We start from the raw sequence: 17,500 nt of genomic DNA, 5'->3' as shown, positions 1-17,500 counted from the left end.
TGAAGTATCTACAGAGCATCTGAAGTGGACGATGATAGAATGAATAGAAGTTTATATTAATGATATAGAAAGAAGTTTTATTAGAAGTACTAATAGTTTATTGTATATTACAAATCATACAATAATATTTCTCAGATTTTGAGTTGCTTTACAAAGCATCAACATGAGCAGATATATTTCAGCTGTGGTCCCTGGGCTCTGAATCATCTGGACACATTCCCCTGACGTCCAGAACATTACTGCAGACAAAACAATCTCACTGGTGTTACACGGCGGTCAGATAAGTGAGTGTTTGTTTTCTTTGTGAAAGAGTCGACGTTCTGTTGGGGTCAGAGGACTGGCTGGGTGCCTCTACAGCCACGGTCTGTTTCCAATTAAAGAGTCATTCACATTTCAGCACTGTCACATTTACTCACCACAGACTGATCAGAGCAACCACACACACACACACACACACACACACACACACACACACACACACACACACACACACACACACACACACACACACACAAACTCACCACTCACTGTATTACGTCCATCTAATAGGTATCTGCACTCACTGTCCATTTTATCAGCTCAACTTACGATTCAGGAGCACTTTGTAGTTCTACTGCCACCCAAAAAATACCTGGTCTGTGGGGGTCCTGTGGGGGTCCTGACCACTGAAGAACAGGGTACCAAAGTATGCAGAGAAACAGATGGACTGCAGTCTGTAACTGTAGAACTACAGAATGAATCTATATGGTCAGAAGAGCTGATAAAATGGACAACGAGTGTACAAACAAGGTAGGTGTTTCCAATAAAGTGGCCACTTTGAGTCCAAAAATAGCACACTGCTGGGAATCAGCGCCGAAAGATCAATCAGTGAGCTATGCAGAGTGTGTTTGAAGTGCTGATTGCTGTCATTAATCACAAGCTGACCATGAACCAAATGTTGTTTTGTTGTGTGTGGTGTTTCCAGGCTCTTTTCTGTGTTCGTGCCCATCTGACCATTCTTCTGTCTTCAGACTTCTGTCGCAAGTGGGTCACTCTTATCAACACTGAAGCTGTGAAAATGAGTTTGACCCCCGGAATATCCTTCAGAACATCAGTATGATGTTGATTTTGAGATCATTTATAGCCGAAAAACTGAGCCAGACCTTCTTTTAGAGGCTATGTATGTTACGTTAATGCATAAAGGCGTATGGTGTGGTGTGTAAAACTCCTGACTCAACACCTCTGACTTTTAAATGATTATTTCAGGATTTACAGGGTGACTCGCTACAGAAACATAAAATATCAGTTTAGAAAAGCTCAGATTTGGTGATCTTGTCAGTGGTGTTACAGTCAATGATGCGCTGTTATGATAAGTGTTGTTACAGTTGGTGTTGTTACAGTCAGTGGTATTACAGTCAGTGGTGTTATGATCAGTAGCGTATTACTGGCATTATGATCAGTGGTGTTACAGTCAGTGGTGTAACAGTCAGTGGTGTTATACGAAATGATAAAGTCAGTGTTACAGTCAGTGGTGTTGCTGTTTATGGTGTTATGCTCAGTGGTGTTACAGTCAGTGGTGTTATAATCAATAGTGTTATGCTCAATAGTGTTACAGTCAGTGGTGTTATAATCAATAGTGTTATGCTCAGTAGTGTTACAGTCAGTGGTGTTATAATCAATAGTGTTATGCTCAGTAGTGTTACAGTCAGTGGTGTTATAATCAATAGTGTTATGCTCAGTAGTGTTACAGTCTGTGGTGTTATAATCAATAGTGTTATGCTCAGTAGTGTTACAGTCAGTGGTGTTATAATCAATAGTGTTATGCTCAGTAGTGTTACAGTCAGTGGTGTTATAATCAATAGTGTTATGCTCAGTAGTGTTACAGTCAGTGGTGTTATAATCAATAGTGTTATGCTCAGTAGTGTTACAGTCAGTGGTGTTATAATCAATAGTGTTATGCTCAATAGTGTTACAGTCAGTGGTGTTATAATCAATAGTGTTATGCTCAATAGTGTTACAGTCAGTGGTGTTATAATCAATAGTGTTATGCTCAGTAGTGTTACAGTCAGTGGTGTTATAATCAATAGTGTTATGCTCAGTAGTGTTACAGTCAGTGGTGTTATAATCAATAGTGTTATGCTCAGTAGTGTTACAGTCTGTGGTGTTATAATCAATAGTGTTATGCTCAGTAGTGTTACAGTCAGTGGTGTTATAATCAATAGTGTTATGCTCAGTAGTGTTACAGTCAGTGGTGTTATAATCAATAGTGTTATGCTCAGTAGTGTTACAGTCTGTGGTGTTATAATCAATAGTGTTATGCTCAATAGTGTTACAGTCAGTGGTGTTATAATCAATAGTGTTATGCTCAATAGTGTTACAGTCTGTGGTGTTATAATCAATAGTGTTATGCTCAGTAGTGTTACAGTCAGTGGTGTTATAATCAATAGTGTTATGCTCAGTAGTGTTACAGTCAGTGGTGTTATAATCAATAGTGTTATGCTCAGTAGTGTTACAGTCTGTGGTGTTATAATCAATAGTGTTATGCTCAGTAGTGTTACAGTCAGTGGTGTTATAATCAATAGTGTTATGCTCAGTAGTGTTACAGTCTGTGGTGTTATAATCAATAGTGTTATGCTCAATAGTGTTACAGTCAGTGGTGTTATAATCAATAGTGTTATGCTCAGTAGTGTTACAGTCAGTGGTGTTATAATCAATAGTGTTATGCTCAGTAGTGTTACAGTCAGTGGTGTTATGGTATGTGGTATTACTGTAACATTGATGTGACATAAATTGCCTTGAAGTGTAATTTAAATCTAATCTCAATATTCATGACACTGTAATGGTAAAATGACCCAAGTGAATTCAAAGTGGGTGGGTTTTATGTTTTTCTTTATGTTCAGCGAAACGTATTGAAATGATTTTCTGGAGATCAGGATGAAGAAATGCTGCAGTGTTCCTTTAACCTCGCAGCCAAAAGATCAGATTTGGCCTCTTTCACTGTTTCTAATAAAAGGCAAACAAAAGATTGGCTCCATTATCTTGGGAGAGATTTGGTCCCCACAAAGAGATAAACATGCACATAAACACACCAACTTTGCTTATGCTAGAGGGAGAAAATGGAAAACAAAACAGTCTGAATTTCCATGCTGGGTCAAAAGTAACTTTAGCTTTCAGACTTAATGAACTCCGTGTTAAGATGGAGGGTTTTGTTATGACGTAAATTACAAATTATTAGGATTTAGAGGCTATTAGAAGGTTTCTCAACCCTAAAGCCCACTTAATGAGCTAAATCTGCTCTGTCCCTCAGCGAGATCCTCTATTCAGCAGTGTGTGATGTTCTACAGTTTCTCATTAGGCTGAATGAATAACCGGCTCTAAATGTAGGTATTGTGATATAAACCGAGTCCGTTCTACAGTTTCTCATTAGGCTGAATGAATAACCGGCTCTAAATGTAGGTATTGAGTAATATATACCCATATATACTACAACAGATAAAACCAGGTACTATAGACTGATGCAGGGCTGGCTTATTGGACCCAAATCTTAGATTCTGTGGAATTGCTATACATTAAAAAAACTATAAATATAAATATTAAAAAAAATATATAGATAACATAAATAGATAAAATAGACTAATACAGGCAACAACTAGAAATACAGGTATATAGAGTAATATAAGTTATATAGAAAGAAACTAATATGGACTAACACAAGTAGCACAAAATACTTACAGATTTAATACAGATAGTAATATATAATAGTATATTGCTGATGTATTACTTGTATGTATAGGTAACATATCACTGCTGTCTGAACAAAACCTTGTATCTCCATTTTTGTCATTTTTCAAGTTTTGACATAATTTGAAAATGCCTGTTGCTCTTTACATTGTGTGTAAATTTCATGACGAATGGATGAACAGAAATGACCCAAAATAATGTGGAGAGACGTCTGGTTCCATTGACTTACGCTAAAAGTAGACTATGTTTTTTCCTTCCCCTGTAAAGTTTCTATTTTGGAGATTCGAGGTTTTGTTCCACCAGCAGCGATATGGAAAGCAGTGCTGTGTACTGTATGTAGTGTACAGTGTTATACGCTGTGTACTGTATGTAATGTACAGTGTTATACGCTGTGTACTGTATGTAGTGTACAGTGTTATATGCTGTGTCCTGTATGTAGTGTACAGTGTTATATGCTGTGTAATGTATGTAGTGTACAGTGTTATACGCTGTGTACTGTATGTAATGTACAGTGTTATACGCTGTGTAATGTATGTAGTGTACAGTGTTATACGCTGTGTACTGTATGTAGTGTACAGTGTTATACGCTGTGTAATGTATGTAGTGTACAGTGTTATATGCTGTGTCCTGTATGTAATGTACAGTGTTATACGCTGTGTACTGTATGTAGTGTACAGTGTTATATGCTGTGTCCTGTATGTAGTGTACAGTGTTATATGCTGTGTAATGTATGTAGTGTACAGTGTTATACGCTGTGTCCTGTATGTAATGTACAGTGTTATATGCTGTGTACTGTATGTAGTGTACAGTGTTATACGCTGTGTACTGTATGTAGTGTACAGTGTTATATGCTGTGTAATGTATGTAGTGTACAGTGTTATACGCTGTGTACTGTATGTAGTGTATAGTGTTATACGCTGTGTCCTGTATATAGTGTACAGTGTTATATGCTGTGTCCTGTATGTAGTGTACAGTGTTATACGCTGTGTCCTGTATGTAGTGTACAGTGTTATACGCTGTGTAATGTATGTAGTGTACAGTGTTATACGCTGTGTCCTGTATGTAGTGTACAGTGTTATACGCTGTGTACTGTATGTAGTGTATAGTGTTATACGCTGTGTACTGTATGTAGTGTACAGTGTTATATGCTGTGTACTGTATGTAGTGTACAGTGTTATATGCTGTGTCCTGTATGTAATGTACAGTGTTATACGCTGTGTCCTGTATGTAGTGTATAGTGTTATACGCTGTGTCCTGTATGTAGTGTACAGTGTTATACGCTGTGTACTGTATGTAGTGTATAGTGTTATACGCTGTGTACTGTATGTAGTGTACAGTGTTATATGCTGTGTACTGTATGTAGTGTACAGTGTTATATGCTGTGTCCTGTATGTAGTGTACAGTGTTATATGCTGTGTACTGTATGTAATGTACAGTGTTATATGCTGTGTAATGTATGTAGTGTACAGTGTTATATGCTGTGTCCTGTATGTAGTGTACAGTGTTATACGCTGTGTACTGTATGTAATGTACAGTGTTATACGCTGTGTCCTGTATGTAGTGTACAGTGTTATACGCTGTGTAATGTATGTAGTGTACAGTGTTATACGCTGTGTCCTGTATGTAGTGTATAGTGTTATACGCTGTGTACTGTATGTAGTGTACAGTGTTATATGCTGTGTAATGTATGTAGTGTACAGTGTTATATGCTGTGTACTGTATGTAGTGTACAGTGTTATATGCTGTGTAATGTATGTAGTGTACAGTGTTATACGCTGTGTACTGTATGTAGTGTATAGTGTTATACGCTGTGTCCTGTATGTAGTGTACAGTGTTATACGCTGTGTAATGTATGTAGTGTACAGTGTTATACGCTGTGTCCTGTATGTAGTGTACAGTGTTATACGCTGTGTAATGTATGTAGTGTACAGTGTTATACGCTGTCTACTGTATGTAGTGTACAGTGTTATACGCTGTGTAATGTATGTAGTGTACAGTGTTATACGCTGTGTCCTGTATGTAGTGTACAGTGTTATACGCTGTGTAATGTATGTAATGTACAGTGTTATACGCTGTGTCCTGTATGTAGTGTACAGTGTTATACGCTGTGTACTGTATGTAATGTACAGTGTTATACGCTGTGTCCTGTATGTAGTGTACAGTGTTATATGCTGTGTACTGTATGTAGTGTACAGTGTTATACGCTGTGTCCTGTATGTAATGTACAGTGTTATACGCTGTGTCCTGTATGTAGTGTACAGTGTTATACGCTGTGTAATGTATGTAGTGTATAGTGTTATACGCTGTGTACTGTATGTAGTGTACAGTGTTATACGCTGTGTAATGTATGTAGTGTACAGTGTTATACGCTGTGTCCTGTATGTAATGTACAGTGTTATACGCTGTGTCCTGTATGTAGTGTACAGTGTTATATGCTGTGTACTGTATGTAGTGTACAGTGTTATATGCTGTGTAATGTATGTAGTGTACAGTGTTATACGCTGTGTCCTGTATGTAGTGTATAGTGTTATACGCTGTGTACTGTATGTAGTGTACATTGTTATACGCTGTGTAATGTATGTAGTGTACAGTGTTATACGCTGTGTACTATATGTAGTGTACAGTGTTATACGCTGTGTACTGTATGTAGTGTACAGCGTTATACGCTGTGTCCTGTATGTAGTGTACAGTGTTATATGCTGTGTAATGTATGTAGTGTACAGTGTTATACGCTGTGTCCTGTATGTAGTGTACAGTGTTATATGCTGTGTAATGTATGTAATGTACAGTGTTATACGCTGTGTACTGTATGTAGTGTACAGTGTTATATGCTGTGTCCTGTATGTAGTGTACAGTGTTATACGCTGTGTCCTGTATGTAGTGTACAGTGTTATATGCTGTGTACTGTATGTAATGTACAGTGTTATACGCTGTGTACTGTATGTAGTGTACAGTGTTATATGCTGTGTCCTGTATGTAATGTACAGTGTTATACGCTGTGTACTGTATGTAGTGTACAGTGTTATATGCTGTGTCCTGTATGTAGTGTACAGCGTTATACGCTGTGTACTGTATGTAGTGTACAGTGTTATATGCTGTGTCCTGTATGTAATGTACAGTGTTATACGCTGTGTCCTGTATGTAGTGTACAGTGTTATACGCTGTGTAATGTATGTAGTGTACAGTGTTATACGCTGTGTAATGTATGTAGTGTACAGTGTTATATGCTGTGTCCTGTATGTAGTGTACAGCGTTATACGCTGTGTACTGTATGTAGTGTACAGCGTTATATGCTGTGTCCTGTATGTAATGTACAGTGTTATACGCTGTGTACTGTATGTAGTGTACAGTGTTATACGCTGTGTCCTGTATATAGTGTACAGTGTTATACGCTGTGTCCTGTATGTAATGTACAGTGTTATACGCTGTGTAATGTATGTAGTGTACAGTGTTATACGCTGTGTCCTGTATGTAGTGTATAGTGTTATACGCTGTGTACTGTATGTAATGTACAGTGTTATACGCTGTGTACTGTATGTAGTGTACAGTGTTATACGCTGTGTCCTGTATGTAGTGTACAGTGTTATACGCTGTGTACTGTATGTAGTGTACAGTGTTATACGCTGTGTCCTGTATGTAATGTACAGTGTTATACGCTGTGTCCTGTATGTAGTGTACAGTGTTATACGCTGTGTACTGTATGTAATGTACAGTGTTATACGCTGTGTAATGTATGTAGTGTACAGTGTTATACGCTGTGTACTGTATGTAGTGTACAGTGTTATATGCTGTGTACTGTATGTAGTGTACAGTGTTATACGCTGTGTAATGTAGAGGTGATTTCTGACCGCAGGTCGTTTCCACTCCACTCTGCCGGGCAGTGGGGTTCTGTAGTAGAGGGAGCTGTTGGTGCAGGGGAACTCTGGGTCCTCAAACAGCTTCTTATGTTCCAAGCAATCCTTCTTCAGTTCAGAGTAGTGCTGGTTCTTATACGGAACAACTGTGGAGAACATGATTCTGGCCTTCTCTTCCTGTTCTTTCTGAAAGGATGGAGTGAGATTTGGGTCAGAAATCAATATCAGTGACTTCAATGTCCACAATTAGCAAAATAATTCTTTTCAGGAATTCTGGCCAAAGGTCAGTATTTTCACAATTGACAATTAGTGTGAAAATGATTGATTAGAACTGCCTCAAGATTTCAGACTGTGTGATGAACCATGTTTCAAAGTGGTCATTAAGGTCATCAAGTGCTCTTTTGTTAAATATTCCAATAAATAAATCAGAATCATGCACAATTATGTTTATTTGCTGAATTTAACATATTGGGAAAATATGAAAGTATACCTGCTGCAAACTTTATAGCACATTTTGTATTTTATGTTTAAATAGAAATTTTGCACAAACACTTGATGTAAAATATAATATTTAAGTGTCTTTCTTTCATGGATTTGGTAACAAATTTACACAAACAAACAGATCGGGGGGGTGGGGGGGGGGGAGTTTTGCACATATATAACCTGCTCAGGCTGTAATGTAGTTATTACAAACTAGCATGTATTAAAACATTTTAAAAAGCTAAATATAAAACAATTTTACCACACAGTGTATATATATATATATATATATATATATATATATATATATATATATATATACATATTTATTCTGTTTATGCCATAATTTAAAAATGCCCGTTGCTCTTTACATTGTGTATAAATTTCATGATGAATGGACCAAAAATGACTTAGAAGAATTCTGGTTCCATTGACTTTCATTAAAATTAATGTTTTTTCCTTCTCCTGTAAAGTTACCAATTTGGAGATACATGGTTTTGTTCCAACAGCTGCGCTATGTAAATATAGACCCACGGTAGTATATTTAGTTACCATGGTGTAGTATGGTTGCTAAGCAACTTAATAATTAAATATTATTCTGTGAACAGAACAATGTTTTATGTGATAACTGTGCATTGGAACAGAGTGACTTAGCCAATCAGATAACACCAAAACAATTTGTTTTGTAAACAGTAACATTCCACTGTCACAAATATTTACAAGTGCGATTAATTTACAAAAATATTTCACACTTTATAATCTGCTACACTCAAAAACTAAATTGTCGTATGACCAATTTAAAAAGGAGTCAGTACACAGACTTGGTTGCCTCAACATAAAGTGCAATTGTTGACAGAACAGAATTGAAATATTTCAGTTTATTTGGTTTTCTTTTAAAAAAGGAATGGAATTCTCGTTGGATCAGCATAAATGGGTGTCCCTCATTGAAATGTACTTTCATTCATTGGTAACACTTTATCGTAGGGTGCTGTTCATAAGGCTACATGACACCTACATAAACTGACATAACCCTACATAACTGTTTATAAATGCTTATTCCAACATGTGTCATCTGTCCTAAAGGCTACTTTAGCTGACTTGGATAAAAACTGGCAAATGTATCCTTTATAGCGGATGATGTCTGTTGGAATAAACATTTATAAACATTTATGTAGGGTTATGTCAGTTGTTAGGACAAGCTTATGTAGCTGTCGTGTAGCCTTATGAACAGCACCCTACAGTAAAGTGTTACCCATTCATTTTACATCAACCAGCTACTTCAAGACATTTAATGGGGTTAAAACAAATGATTATAAACCAAAAGTTATTAGTTATTATTATTATAAGTTATTAGAAACTGGCAAAACATTTTGTTCATAGTAAAAAACATGGACGAACTCTTTTCAGCCCAAGCTCCAACTCTGATACTCTGTGTCCAGTAAACACAGAGAAGACTGTTCTCAGGTCAGAGTCGCGGCCTTTCCACTCCACTGCTGACCAGACACTGACCAGCAGGTCAGAAAGTTAAAATAGCTGAGAAGGTCCAGCCTCAGAAAACAAGTGTGACACTCAGAGGAGAAATCTTTGATCCTCTCATGTCTGTTTGGCAGGAAAAAGTCATAATTATTTTATTTATTTTTCAGTTTTCAGTTTAAGAAATGTTTTCATGGTTTATGAGTGCTTATTTTGGATTTAGTGACCGACCGACTGACTGACTGATACACTCCATCCTCTGAGAGCACTTTCATCAGGATTATTACTTTTAATGAAAAACACGTGCGAAGAAAACTGGCTGTGAATAATATAAACATTTTTCCGTTTTTTCAGTCGTCGCTGTCTAAAGAAAAACACTTATCTCCACAGTAGGAACTTTACAGGGGATGGCAAGAACATTCTTCATTCTAGTGAAAGTCAACAGGAAACTGATTTGTTCTAAGCAATTTTGGGGCGTTTTTTTGATCCATTTATCATCAAGTTTTCACACAAATAAAAAATGAATCTGCGTGTTTTTCTTTGGACAGTGATGATATTTTAACCCTTTAAAATGCCAAATTGCATACTAAAGCCCAGAGTACACAGTGTGAGTTTAGACCGGGTTTAAGCCCAAATTGGTCATAGCCGACTGAATTTCATGATCAGGCTGAATCGGCCGTCGTTTGCTGTGCAGCGTGAGAAGAGAAACGATGCCCGATTAACTGCCCAGTGGATGTCAGAAATTTTGGTCGCTCACAGTGTGAAGAGCCTCACGTACCGATTTCTCAAAGTCGCACCCAAAGCCACACACGATCAGAACCACCGGGCCAAAGAGCCACATTTGCGGCATCAGCATCCGTATATGATGACTTCGCTCCGTTTAACTGAGTTTAATTGCAAGGTGTAAATAAACACAGTGATCTATTTTGTCTTCATAGAGCTGCCTGACCGCGTGTCCTTCAGCTTCAGAGCCCAGTGTGGCACAAGTTAGCAAAGCTGTGGTAGCAGTTTCTCAACGGCTGATCCATTGGATCCATTATTTTAGTATGGGGTGCACTATGTAGGGAGCAGGGAGCCGTTTGAGACTCAGCCGGTGTTTTTGCTCAGTACTCGGAGACACAGTGTCGTTTTGAACGAAACAGCTTTGCTGGAAGTTGCCTGTAGGCAGAACGTCTGAAGTGGCTGCATTTCATGTGTAGTGTGAGCACCCGTGTTGCATCACGTCAGTCGGACCGAGTGTTTCGCAGGCTTTGCCCGAACGCGATGGGCGACTCAAACGTGCAGTGTGAGTCATCAAAGAGGCACAGAGGTGATTACTGACATCATAAACACTCGAGCTGTCACTGTTCATCATATTAGTCAGTGAGTTAAATATGGACTAAAGTGATTAATATCAAACTGAGCAAAACCTTTCAAAGATTATAAAATACTGTTTTGAAATTAAAAAAATAGATCAAATTAAAATTAATATATTATATAAAAAACAACAGAGAGTGAAAAATCTAAATCTAAGTAATTAAACTACCGGAATCTACCTATGGAATGAGGTAAAATACATCCAATGACTTTAATTATATATATATACCCAAAACTACCTAACTTTACTCAAAGCTACCTGAACCTACCTAACTTTACTCAAAGCTACCTGAACCTACCTAACTTTACTCAAAGCTACCTGAACCTACCTAACTTTACTCAAAGCTACCTGAACCTACCTAACTTTACTCAAAGCTACCTGAATCTACCCGACATCAAGCAGAGCTACCTGACCTTTACCTCGGCTTACCTGAACCTACCTAACTTTACTCAAAGCTACCTGAATCTACCTGAACCTACCTAACTTTACTCAAAGCTACCTGAACCTACCTGAACCTACCTAACTTTACTCAAAGCTACCTGAACCTACCTGAACCTACCTAACTTTACTCAAAGCTACCTGAATCTACCTGAACCTACCTAACTTTACTCAAAGCTACCTGAATCTACCTGAACCTACCTAACTTTACTCAAAGCTACCTGAACCTACCTGAACCTACCTAACTTTACTCAAAGCTACTTGAATCTACCTAACTTTACTCAAAGCTACCTGAACCTACCTAACTTTACTCAAAGCTACCTGAACCTACCTAACTTTACTCAAAGCTACCTGAACCTACCTAACTTTACTCAAAGCTACTTGAATCTACCCGACTTCAAGCAGAGCTACCTGAACCTACCCGACATCAAGCAGAGCTACCTGACCTTTACCTCGGCTTACCTGAAACTACCTGACTTTGTTTAAAGCTATCCGAGTCCACATGACTTTTCCTGACTTCACTGAAAATGGTCTGAGTTTACCTGAATCTCCCGGCTAAAGGTGTTTAAAATAGAACAGGTAACTTACAGAAAGTGCCGTGTCATCCAGCGAGTCCCTGCAGGTAAACCGAAGAGTATCTGCTCTCACACCCAGCCCCCAACCTGGCCTGCTTTTTTTTAGTATTTTGACCACACCCTATCTGTCCTCTGAATGGCTGGAATGCTATAGTGCTTATTATGGATGGGAACTTCCTTGTCATGAGAGAGAGAGAGAGAGAGAGAGAGAGAGAGAGAGGGAGGGAGAGAGAGAGAGAGAGAGAGAGAGGGAGAGAGAGAGACAGAGCGAGAGAAAGAGTGAGAGGGAGAGAGAGAGAGAGAGAGAGAGAGAGAGAGAGAGAGAGAGAGAGAGGAGAGAGAGAGTGAGAGAGAGAGAGAGAGAGAGAGAGAGAGAGAGAGAGAGTGAGAGAGGGAGAGAGAGAGAGAGTGAGAGGGAGAGAGAGAGAGAGAGAGAGAGAGGAGAGAGAGAGACAGAGAGAGGGAGAGAGAGAGAGAGAGAGAGAGGGAGAGTGAGAGAGAGAGAGAGAGGGAGAGTGAGAGAGAGAGAGAGGAGAGTAAGTTCTTTAGATTCTTTTCAGTGGAGCATACACCAGTTAGCATGGTGCTAACTGCACACCTACATGATCACTCGAGTGTCGTTGTTCGGTGTCTTTAATTTTCTGGATTATGACTCACTGTTTAATACAAACACGCACTAAGGTGGCGCTGAAGCAGTTCATTGCATGTTAATATTTAACAGTGAGCTGTACAGTATCAGAACCCACATCCCCAAGCCTGTTACATGTGATCTGATCAGGTTATTAGTAGATTATGACTGTGTTTCTGTCCTTAAACCTCACCTTTAGTCTGTGTGTGTGGCCCAGGTTTATGCCACATTGTGGGGACCAAAACCTGAAACCTGTTCATACACGGATGTTGTGGGGACCTTTCTACATTGTGGGGACCACAAAATGGACCTATGATGTAAATCATTAGATTTTAAGGTGAGGTTAAGGTTAGGGTTAGAGTTAGGATTAGGCTTAGGCTAGGAGTAGTTCTGGTTAAGGTTTAGGGACGTCTCCAGTAAATGAATAGGAGTCTATGTAATGTCTCCATAATTCACATAAACAAGACTGTGTGTGTGTGTGTGTGTGTTTGTGCTGGGTACAACCACTTGGCTTCAGCTACACATCTAAAAATAGTGTGTGTGTGTGTGTGTGTGTGTTAATAATACAGCGATAATGTTGACACACTGCAGGCGCTTGTTTCACTCAGAGTGATGAAAAGTGGAGCCATTTATAAACACATCCATGCTGATTACACCCAGTATTGAGTAAAACAGCAAATTAATTTAATGTCCAGTCAAAAAGGCCATTTCGTACAAGTTATTCATTGTTCAGTGTCAGGAAAAAAACAGTAGTAGGACAGAGTCTCTCTTTCCCTTCATTCCAGCTTCTGTTCTTCTCAGGATCCTCACGTTCAGCTCCTCAGAGAACCTGCAGACTCGCCTCCAAAGCTCAGTCTGAGAAGCTGGTTGATGATTTCCTGAAGTGATCAAACCCATTCAGTGGTGCTGGGGTCTGGACTCTGGGGTGGTCAGTCCATCGTTCAGCTTCTTTGTTTGGTGTGTCCATCTCCTTTTCTCAGCGAGGTTCTTCTTGATCAGCTACACGTCCTTTCAGACCCACAGTGCTGAGTGGTCTTCTCACAGTGGAAGGATGGACAGAAACACCTGTGGATGTTTTCAGATCTGAAGCAGCTTGATGTTCTCCTCTCTCTGAGAGATCAAAGCTTTCAGTGCTGTTTATCTGATGGGGGCAGTTTTGGTGTTGACCAGCTCTTCCAGGTGGTTGTTAAGGGTTCCATTTTCTCTGTAGCTTTTAGCCAATTTTGGAAACTTTTTGACTTTCTCATATCTCCTCAAAAGTACCTCCTGAAAAATGAAGAACTTGTATTTAACGGCTGTTTTGACTGGAAGTTAAATAAATGAAGGGGGTTTCCGACTTTTCCGACTTTTTGCTCCCTCCTTCTGGACAAACTTTATGCAAATGAGTCCAATCAGATTGTTGTAGTGTGGTGTGGTAACCAATGGCGCTGCACTCACAGTCCTGAACCCACACCAGCAGGAGATTTAACGGTTGATAAAAAGCATGCAGTATGTATTTTTAGTTTAAAAACGATATTAGGCCACTTTTGGTCTCCTACAGCTCTGCACACACTTTCTTTCTTTGCATGTCAAACCTGTGCTTAGTGTTGTGCCCTAAAGCGTCCAGCCGGGGGCGAGAGAAGCGGTTTGACTCACTGCAATGAAAATAAACTGCCAATGTAAGCCATGAGGCTAGTGCAGGTTTTTAAAATATATCGACGAAACAATACAGGATTTTACTACATTCAAATTAGTTTAACGTTCAGATCTTTTTATTATTATTACTTTTAACAGTTGCAGTTAAACAGCCCTGAAATCTTGGGCACTTGCTGCACCCTCAGCACCCCCCACTTCTCGTGCCCCTGGGTCTTAGGGTCCCCAGATATTTTGGGGCTTCTATGTAAATCTGCATGTTGCTGCTGTCGGAAAAAAACATAACATATTGTCATTGTTTAGTTTTTGACGTGATGTGAAAAGGCTTGTTGTTCTTTACATTGTGTGTAAATTTCCTGATGAATGAACCAAAAGAAATGACCTGAAATTACTTGGGAAAAATTCTGGTTCCATTGACTTACATTAAAAGTAAAGTAGGTTTTTTCCTTCTGCTGTAAAGTTACTATTTTGGAGATGCGAGCTTTTGATATATATTATACAGTGATATATAATATTACTGAGAGAACAGAGGGTGAGTTCGTGATTCCGGACAGTAATGATAATGAAACTCTCTGGCGTGTTTCTACACAGAGAAAACTGACAAGACATTCCTCTCTCTCTCTCGCTCTCTCTCTCCGTCTCTCTCTCTCTGTCTCTCTCTCTCTCTCCTCTCTCTCTCTCTCGCTCTCTCTCTCCGTCTCTCTCTCTCTCTCTCCTCTCTCTCTCTCTCGCTCTCTCTCTCCGTCTCTCTCTCTCTCTCTCCTCTCTCTCTCTCTCTCTCTCTCTCTCTGTCTCTCTCTCTCTCTCTCTCTCTCTCTCTCCTCTCTCTCTCTCGCTCTCTCTCTCTCTATCTCTCTCTCTCTCTCCGTCTCTCTCTCTCTCTCTCTCTCTCTCCTCTCTCTCTCTGGAAGAGATAAGTACGGCTGGAATGCAGAGGGGCGAGGGTTGAAGTGAAAAGCACACTGTAGCCTAATGAAAGTTGACGTGTCTAAAGTCCCAAAAGAGGAATTTACGAGATGTTTTCATTCAGGTTTTACAGCTATTCCTCATATTCATGGGTTCCAGTATATCTGAACGGAGATGGTTGGCGAGAGAGTGGGGCCCAACTTAACCATGTCTGAGCCCAAATAAACCATGCCTGAGTCCAACTAAACCATGCCTGAGTCCAAATAAACCATGCCTGAGCCCAACTAAACCATGCCTGAGCCCAACTAAACCATGCCTGAGCCCAACTAAACCATGCCTGAGTCCAACTAAACCATGTCTGATCCCAACTAAACCATGCCTGAGTCCAAATAAACCATGCCTGAGTACAACTGAACCATCCCTGAGTACAACTAAACCATGCCTGAGCCCAACTAAACCATGTCTGAGTCCAAGTAAACCATGCCTGAGTCCAACTAAACCATGTCTGATCCCAACTAAACCATGCCTGAGTCCAACTAAACCATGTCTGATCCCAACTAAACCATGCCTGAGCCCAACTAAACCATGTCTGAGTCCAAATAAACCATGCCTGAGTCCAACTAAACCATGTCTGATCCCAACTAAACCATGCCTGAGTCCAACTAAACCATGCCTGAGCCCAAATAAACCATACCTGAGTCCAACTAAACCATGTCTGATCCCAACTAAACCATGCCTGAGTCCAAATAAACCATGCCTGAGTCCAACTAAACCATGCCTGAGTCCAACTAAACCATGTCTGATCCCAACTAAACCATGCCTGAGTCCAAATAAACCATGCCTGAGTCCAACTAAACCATGCCTGAGTCCAACTAAACCATGCCTGAGCCCAACTAAACCATGCCTGAGTCCAAATAAACCATGCCTGAGTCCAACTAAACCATGCCTGAGCCCAACTAAACCATGCCTGAGTCCAACTAAACCATGCCTGAGCCCAACTAAACCATGTCTGAGCCCAACTAAACCATGTCTGAGTCCAACTAAACCATGCCTGAGTCCAACTAAACCATGCCTGAGCCCAAATAAACCATGCCTGAGCCCAACTAAACCATGCCTGAGTCCAAATAAACCATGCCTGAGTCCAACTAAACCATGCCTGAGTCCAACTAAACCATGCCTGAGTCCAAATAAACCATGCCTGAGTCCAACTAAACCATGCCTGAGTCCAAATAAACCATGCCTGAGTCCAACTAAACCATGCCTGAGTCCAAATAAACCATGCCTGAGTCCAACTAAACCATGCCTGAGCCCAAATAAACCATTTCTGAGCCCAACTAAACCGTTTCTGAGCCCAACTAAACCGTTTCTGAGTACAACTGAACCATTTCTGAGCCCAACTAAATCGTTTCTGAGCCCAACTAAACCATGCCTGAGCCCAAATAAACCATTTCTGAGCCCAACTAAACCGTTTCTGAGCCCAACTAAACCGTTTCTGAGTACAACTGAACCATCCCTGAGTCCAACTAAACCATCCCTGAGTCCAACTGAACCATGCCTGAGCCCAACTAAACCATCCCTGAGTCCAACTGAACCATGCCTGAGCCCAACTAAACCATCCCTGAGTCCAACTAAACCATGCCTGAGTCCAACTAAACCGTTTCTGAGTACAACTGAACCATCCCTGAGTCCAACTAAACCATCCCTGAGTCCAACTAAACCATCCCTGAGTCCAACTAAACCATGCCTGAGTCCAACTAAACCATCCCTGAGTCCAACTAAACCATGCCTGAGCCCAAATAAACCATGCCTGAGCCCAACTAAACCATGCCTGAGCCCAACTAAACCATGCCTGAGCCCAACTAAACCATGCCTGAGCCCAACTAAACCATGCCTGAGCCCAACTAAACCATGCCTGAGTCCAACTAAACCATGCCTGAGTCCAACTAAACCATTTCTGAGCCCAACTAAACCGTTTCTGAGCCCAACTAAACCGTTTCTGAGCCCAACTAAACCATCCCTGAGTCCAACTAAACCATGCCTGAGCCCAAATAAACCATGCCTGAGCCCAACTAAACCATGCCTGAGTCCAACTGAGCCGTGCCTGATTCCAACTGAGCCGTGCCTGAGTCCAACTAAACCATGCCTGAGTCCAACTAAACCATGTCTGAGTCCAACTAAACCATGTCTGAGTCCAACTAAACCATGTCTGAGTCCAACTGAGCCGTGCTTGATTCCAACTGAGCCGTGCCTGAGTCCAACTAAACCATGCCTGAGTCCAAATAAACCATGCCTGAGTCCAACTAAACCATGCCTGAGTCCAACTGAGCCGTGCCTGATTCCAACTGAGCCGTGCCTGAGTCCAACTAAACCATGCCTGAGTCCAACTAAACCATGTCTGAGTCCAACTAAACCATGTCTGAGTCCAACTAAACCATGT

At 40.2% G+C, this 17,500-nt stretch overlaps 1 protein-coding gene across 2 annotated transcripts in view; it reads right to left on the bottom strand.

Annotated features, from left to right (window-relative positions):
* The window catches only part of LOC108414410 (calpain-5-like), a 41,190-nt gene that overhangs the window by 20,075 nt on the left and 3,615 nt on the right, over positions 1-17,500 (bottom strand). The window contains exons 1-2 of one of the 2 annotated variants that reach the window (XM_037533134.1): positions 11,911-12,017; positions 7,569-7,760 (exon numbers count right to left, since the gene is read on the bottom strand). In XM_037533134.1, coding sequence (XP_037389031.1) covers positions 7,569-7,733 — 165 coding nt within the window. In that variant the 5' untranslated portion in view covers positions 7,734-7,760; positions 11,911-12,017. Of the gene's footprint in view, positions 1-7,568; positions 7,761-11,910; positions 12,018-17,500 lie in introns of those variants that run through there. The other variant, XM_037533133.1, reaches the window with a different exon arrangement.

Source organism: Pygocentrus nattereri, chromosome 23 (assembly GCF_015220715.1).
Source record: "Pygocentrus nattereri isolate fPygNat1 chromosome 23, fPygNat1.pri, whole genome shotgun sequence".
NCBI classification, from domain to species: Eukaryota; Metazoa; Chordata; class Actinopteri; order Characiformes; family Serrasalmidae; genus Pygocentrus; species Pygocentrus nattereri.
The sequence above is the reverse complement of the archived record's forward strand: the minus strand, read 5'-3'. Positions and strand labels throughout refer to the sequence as shown.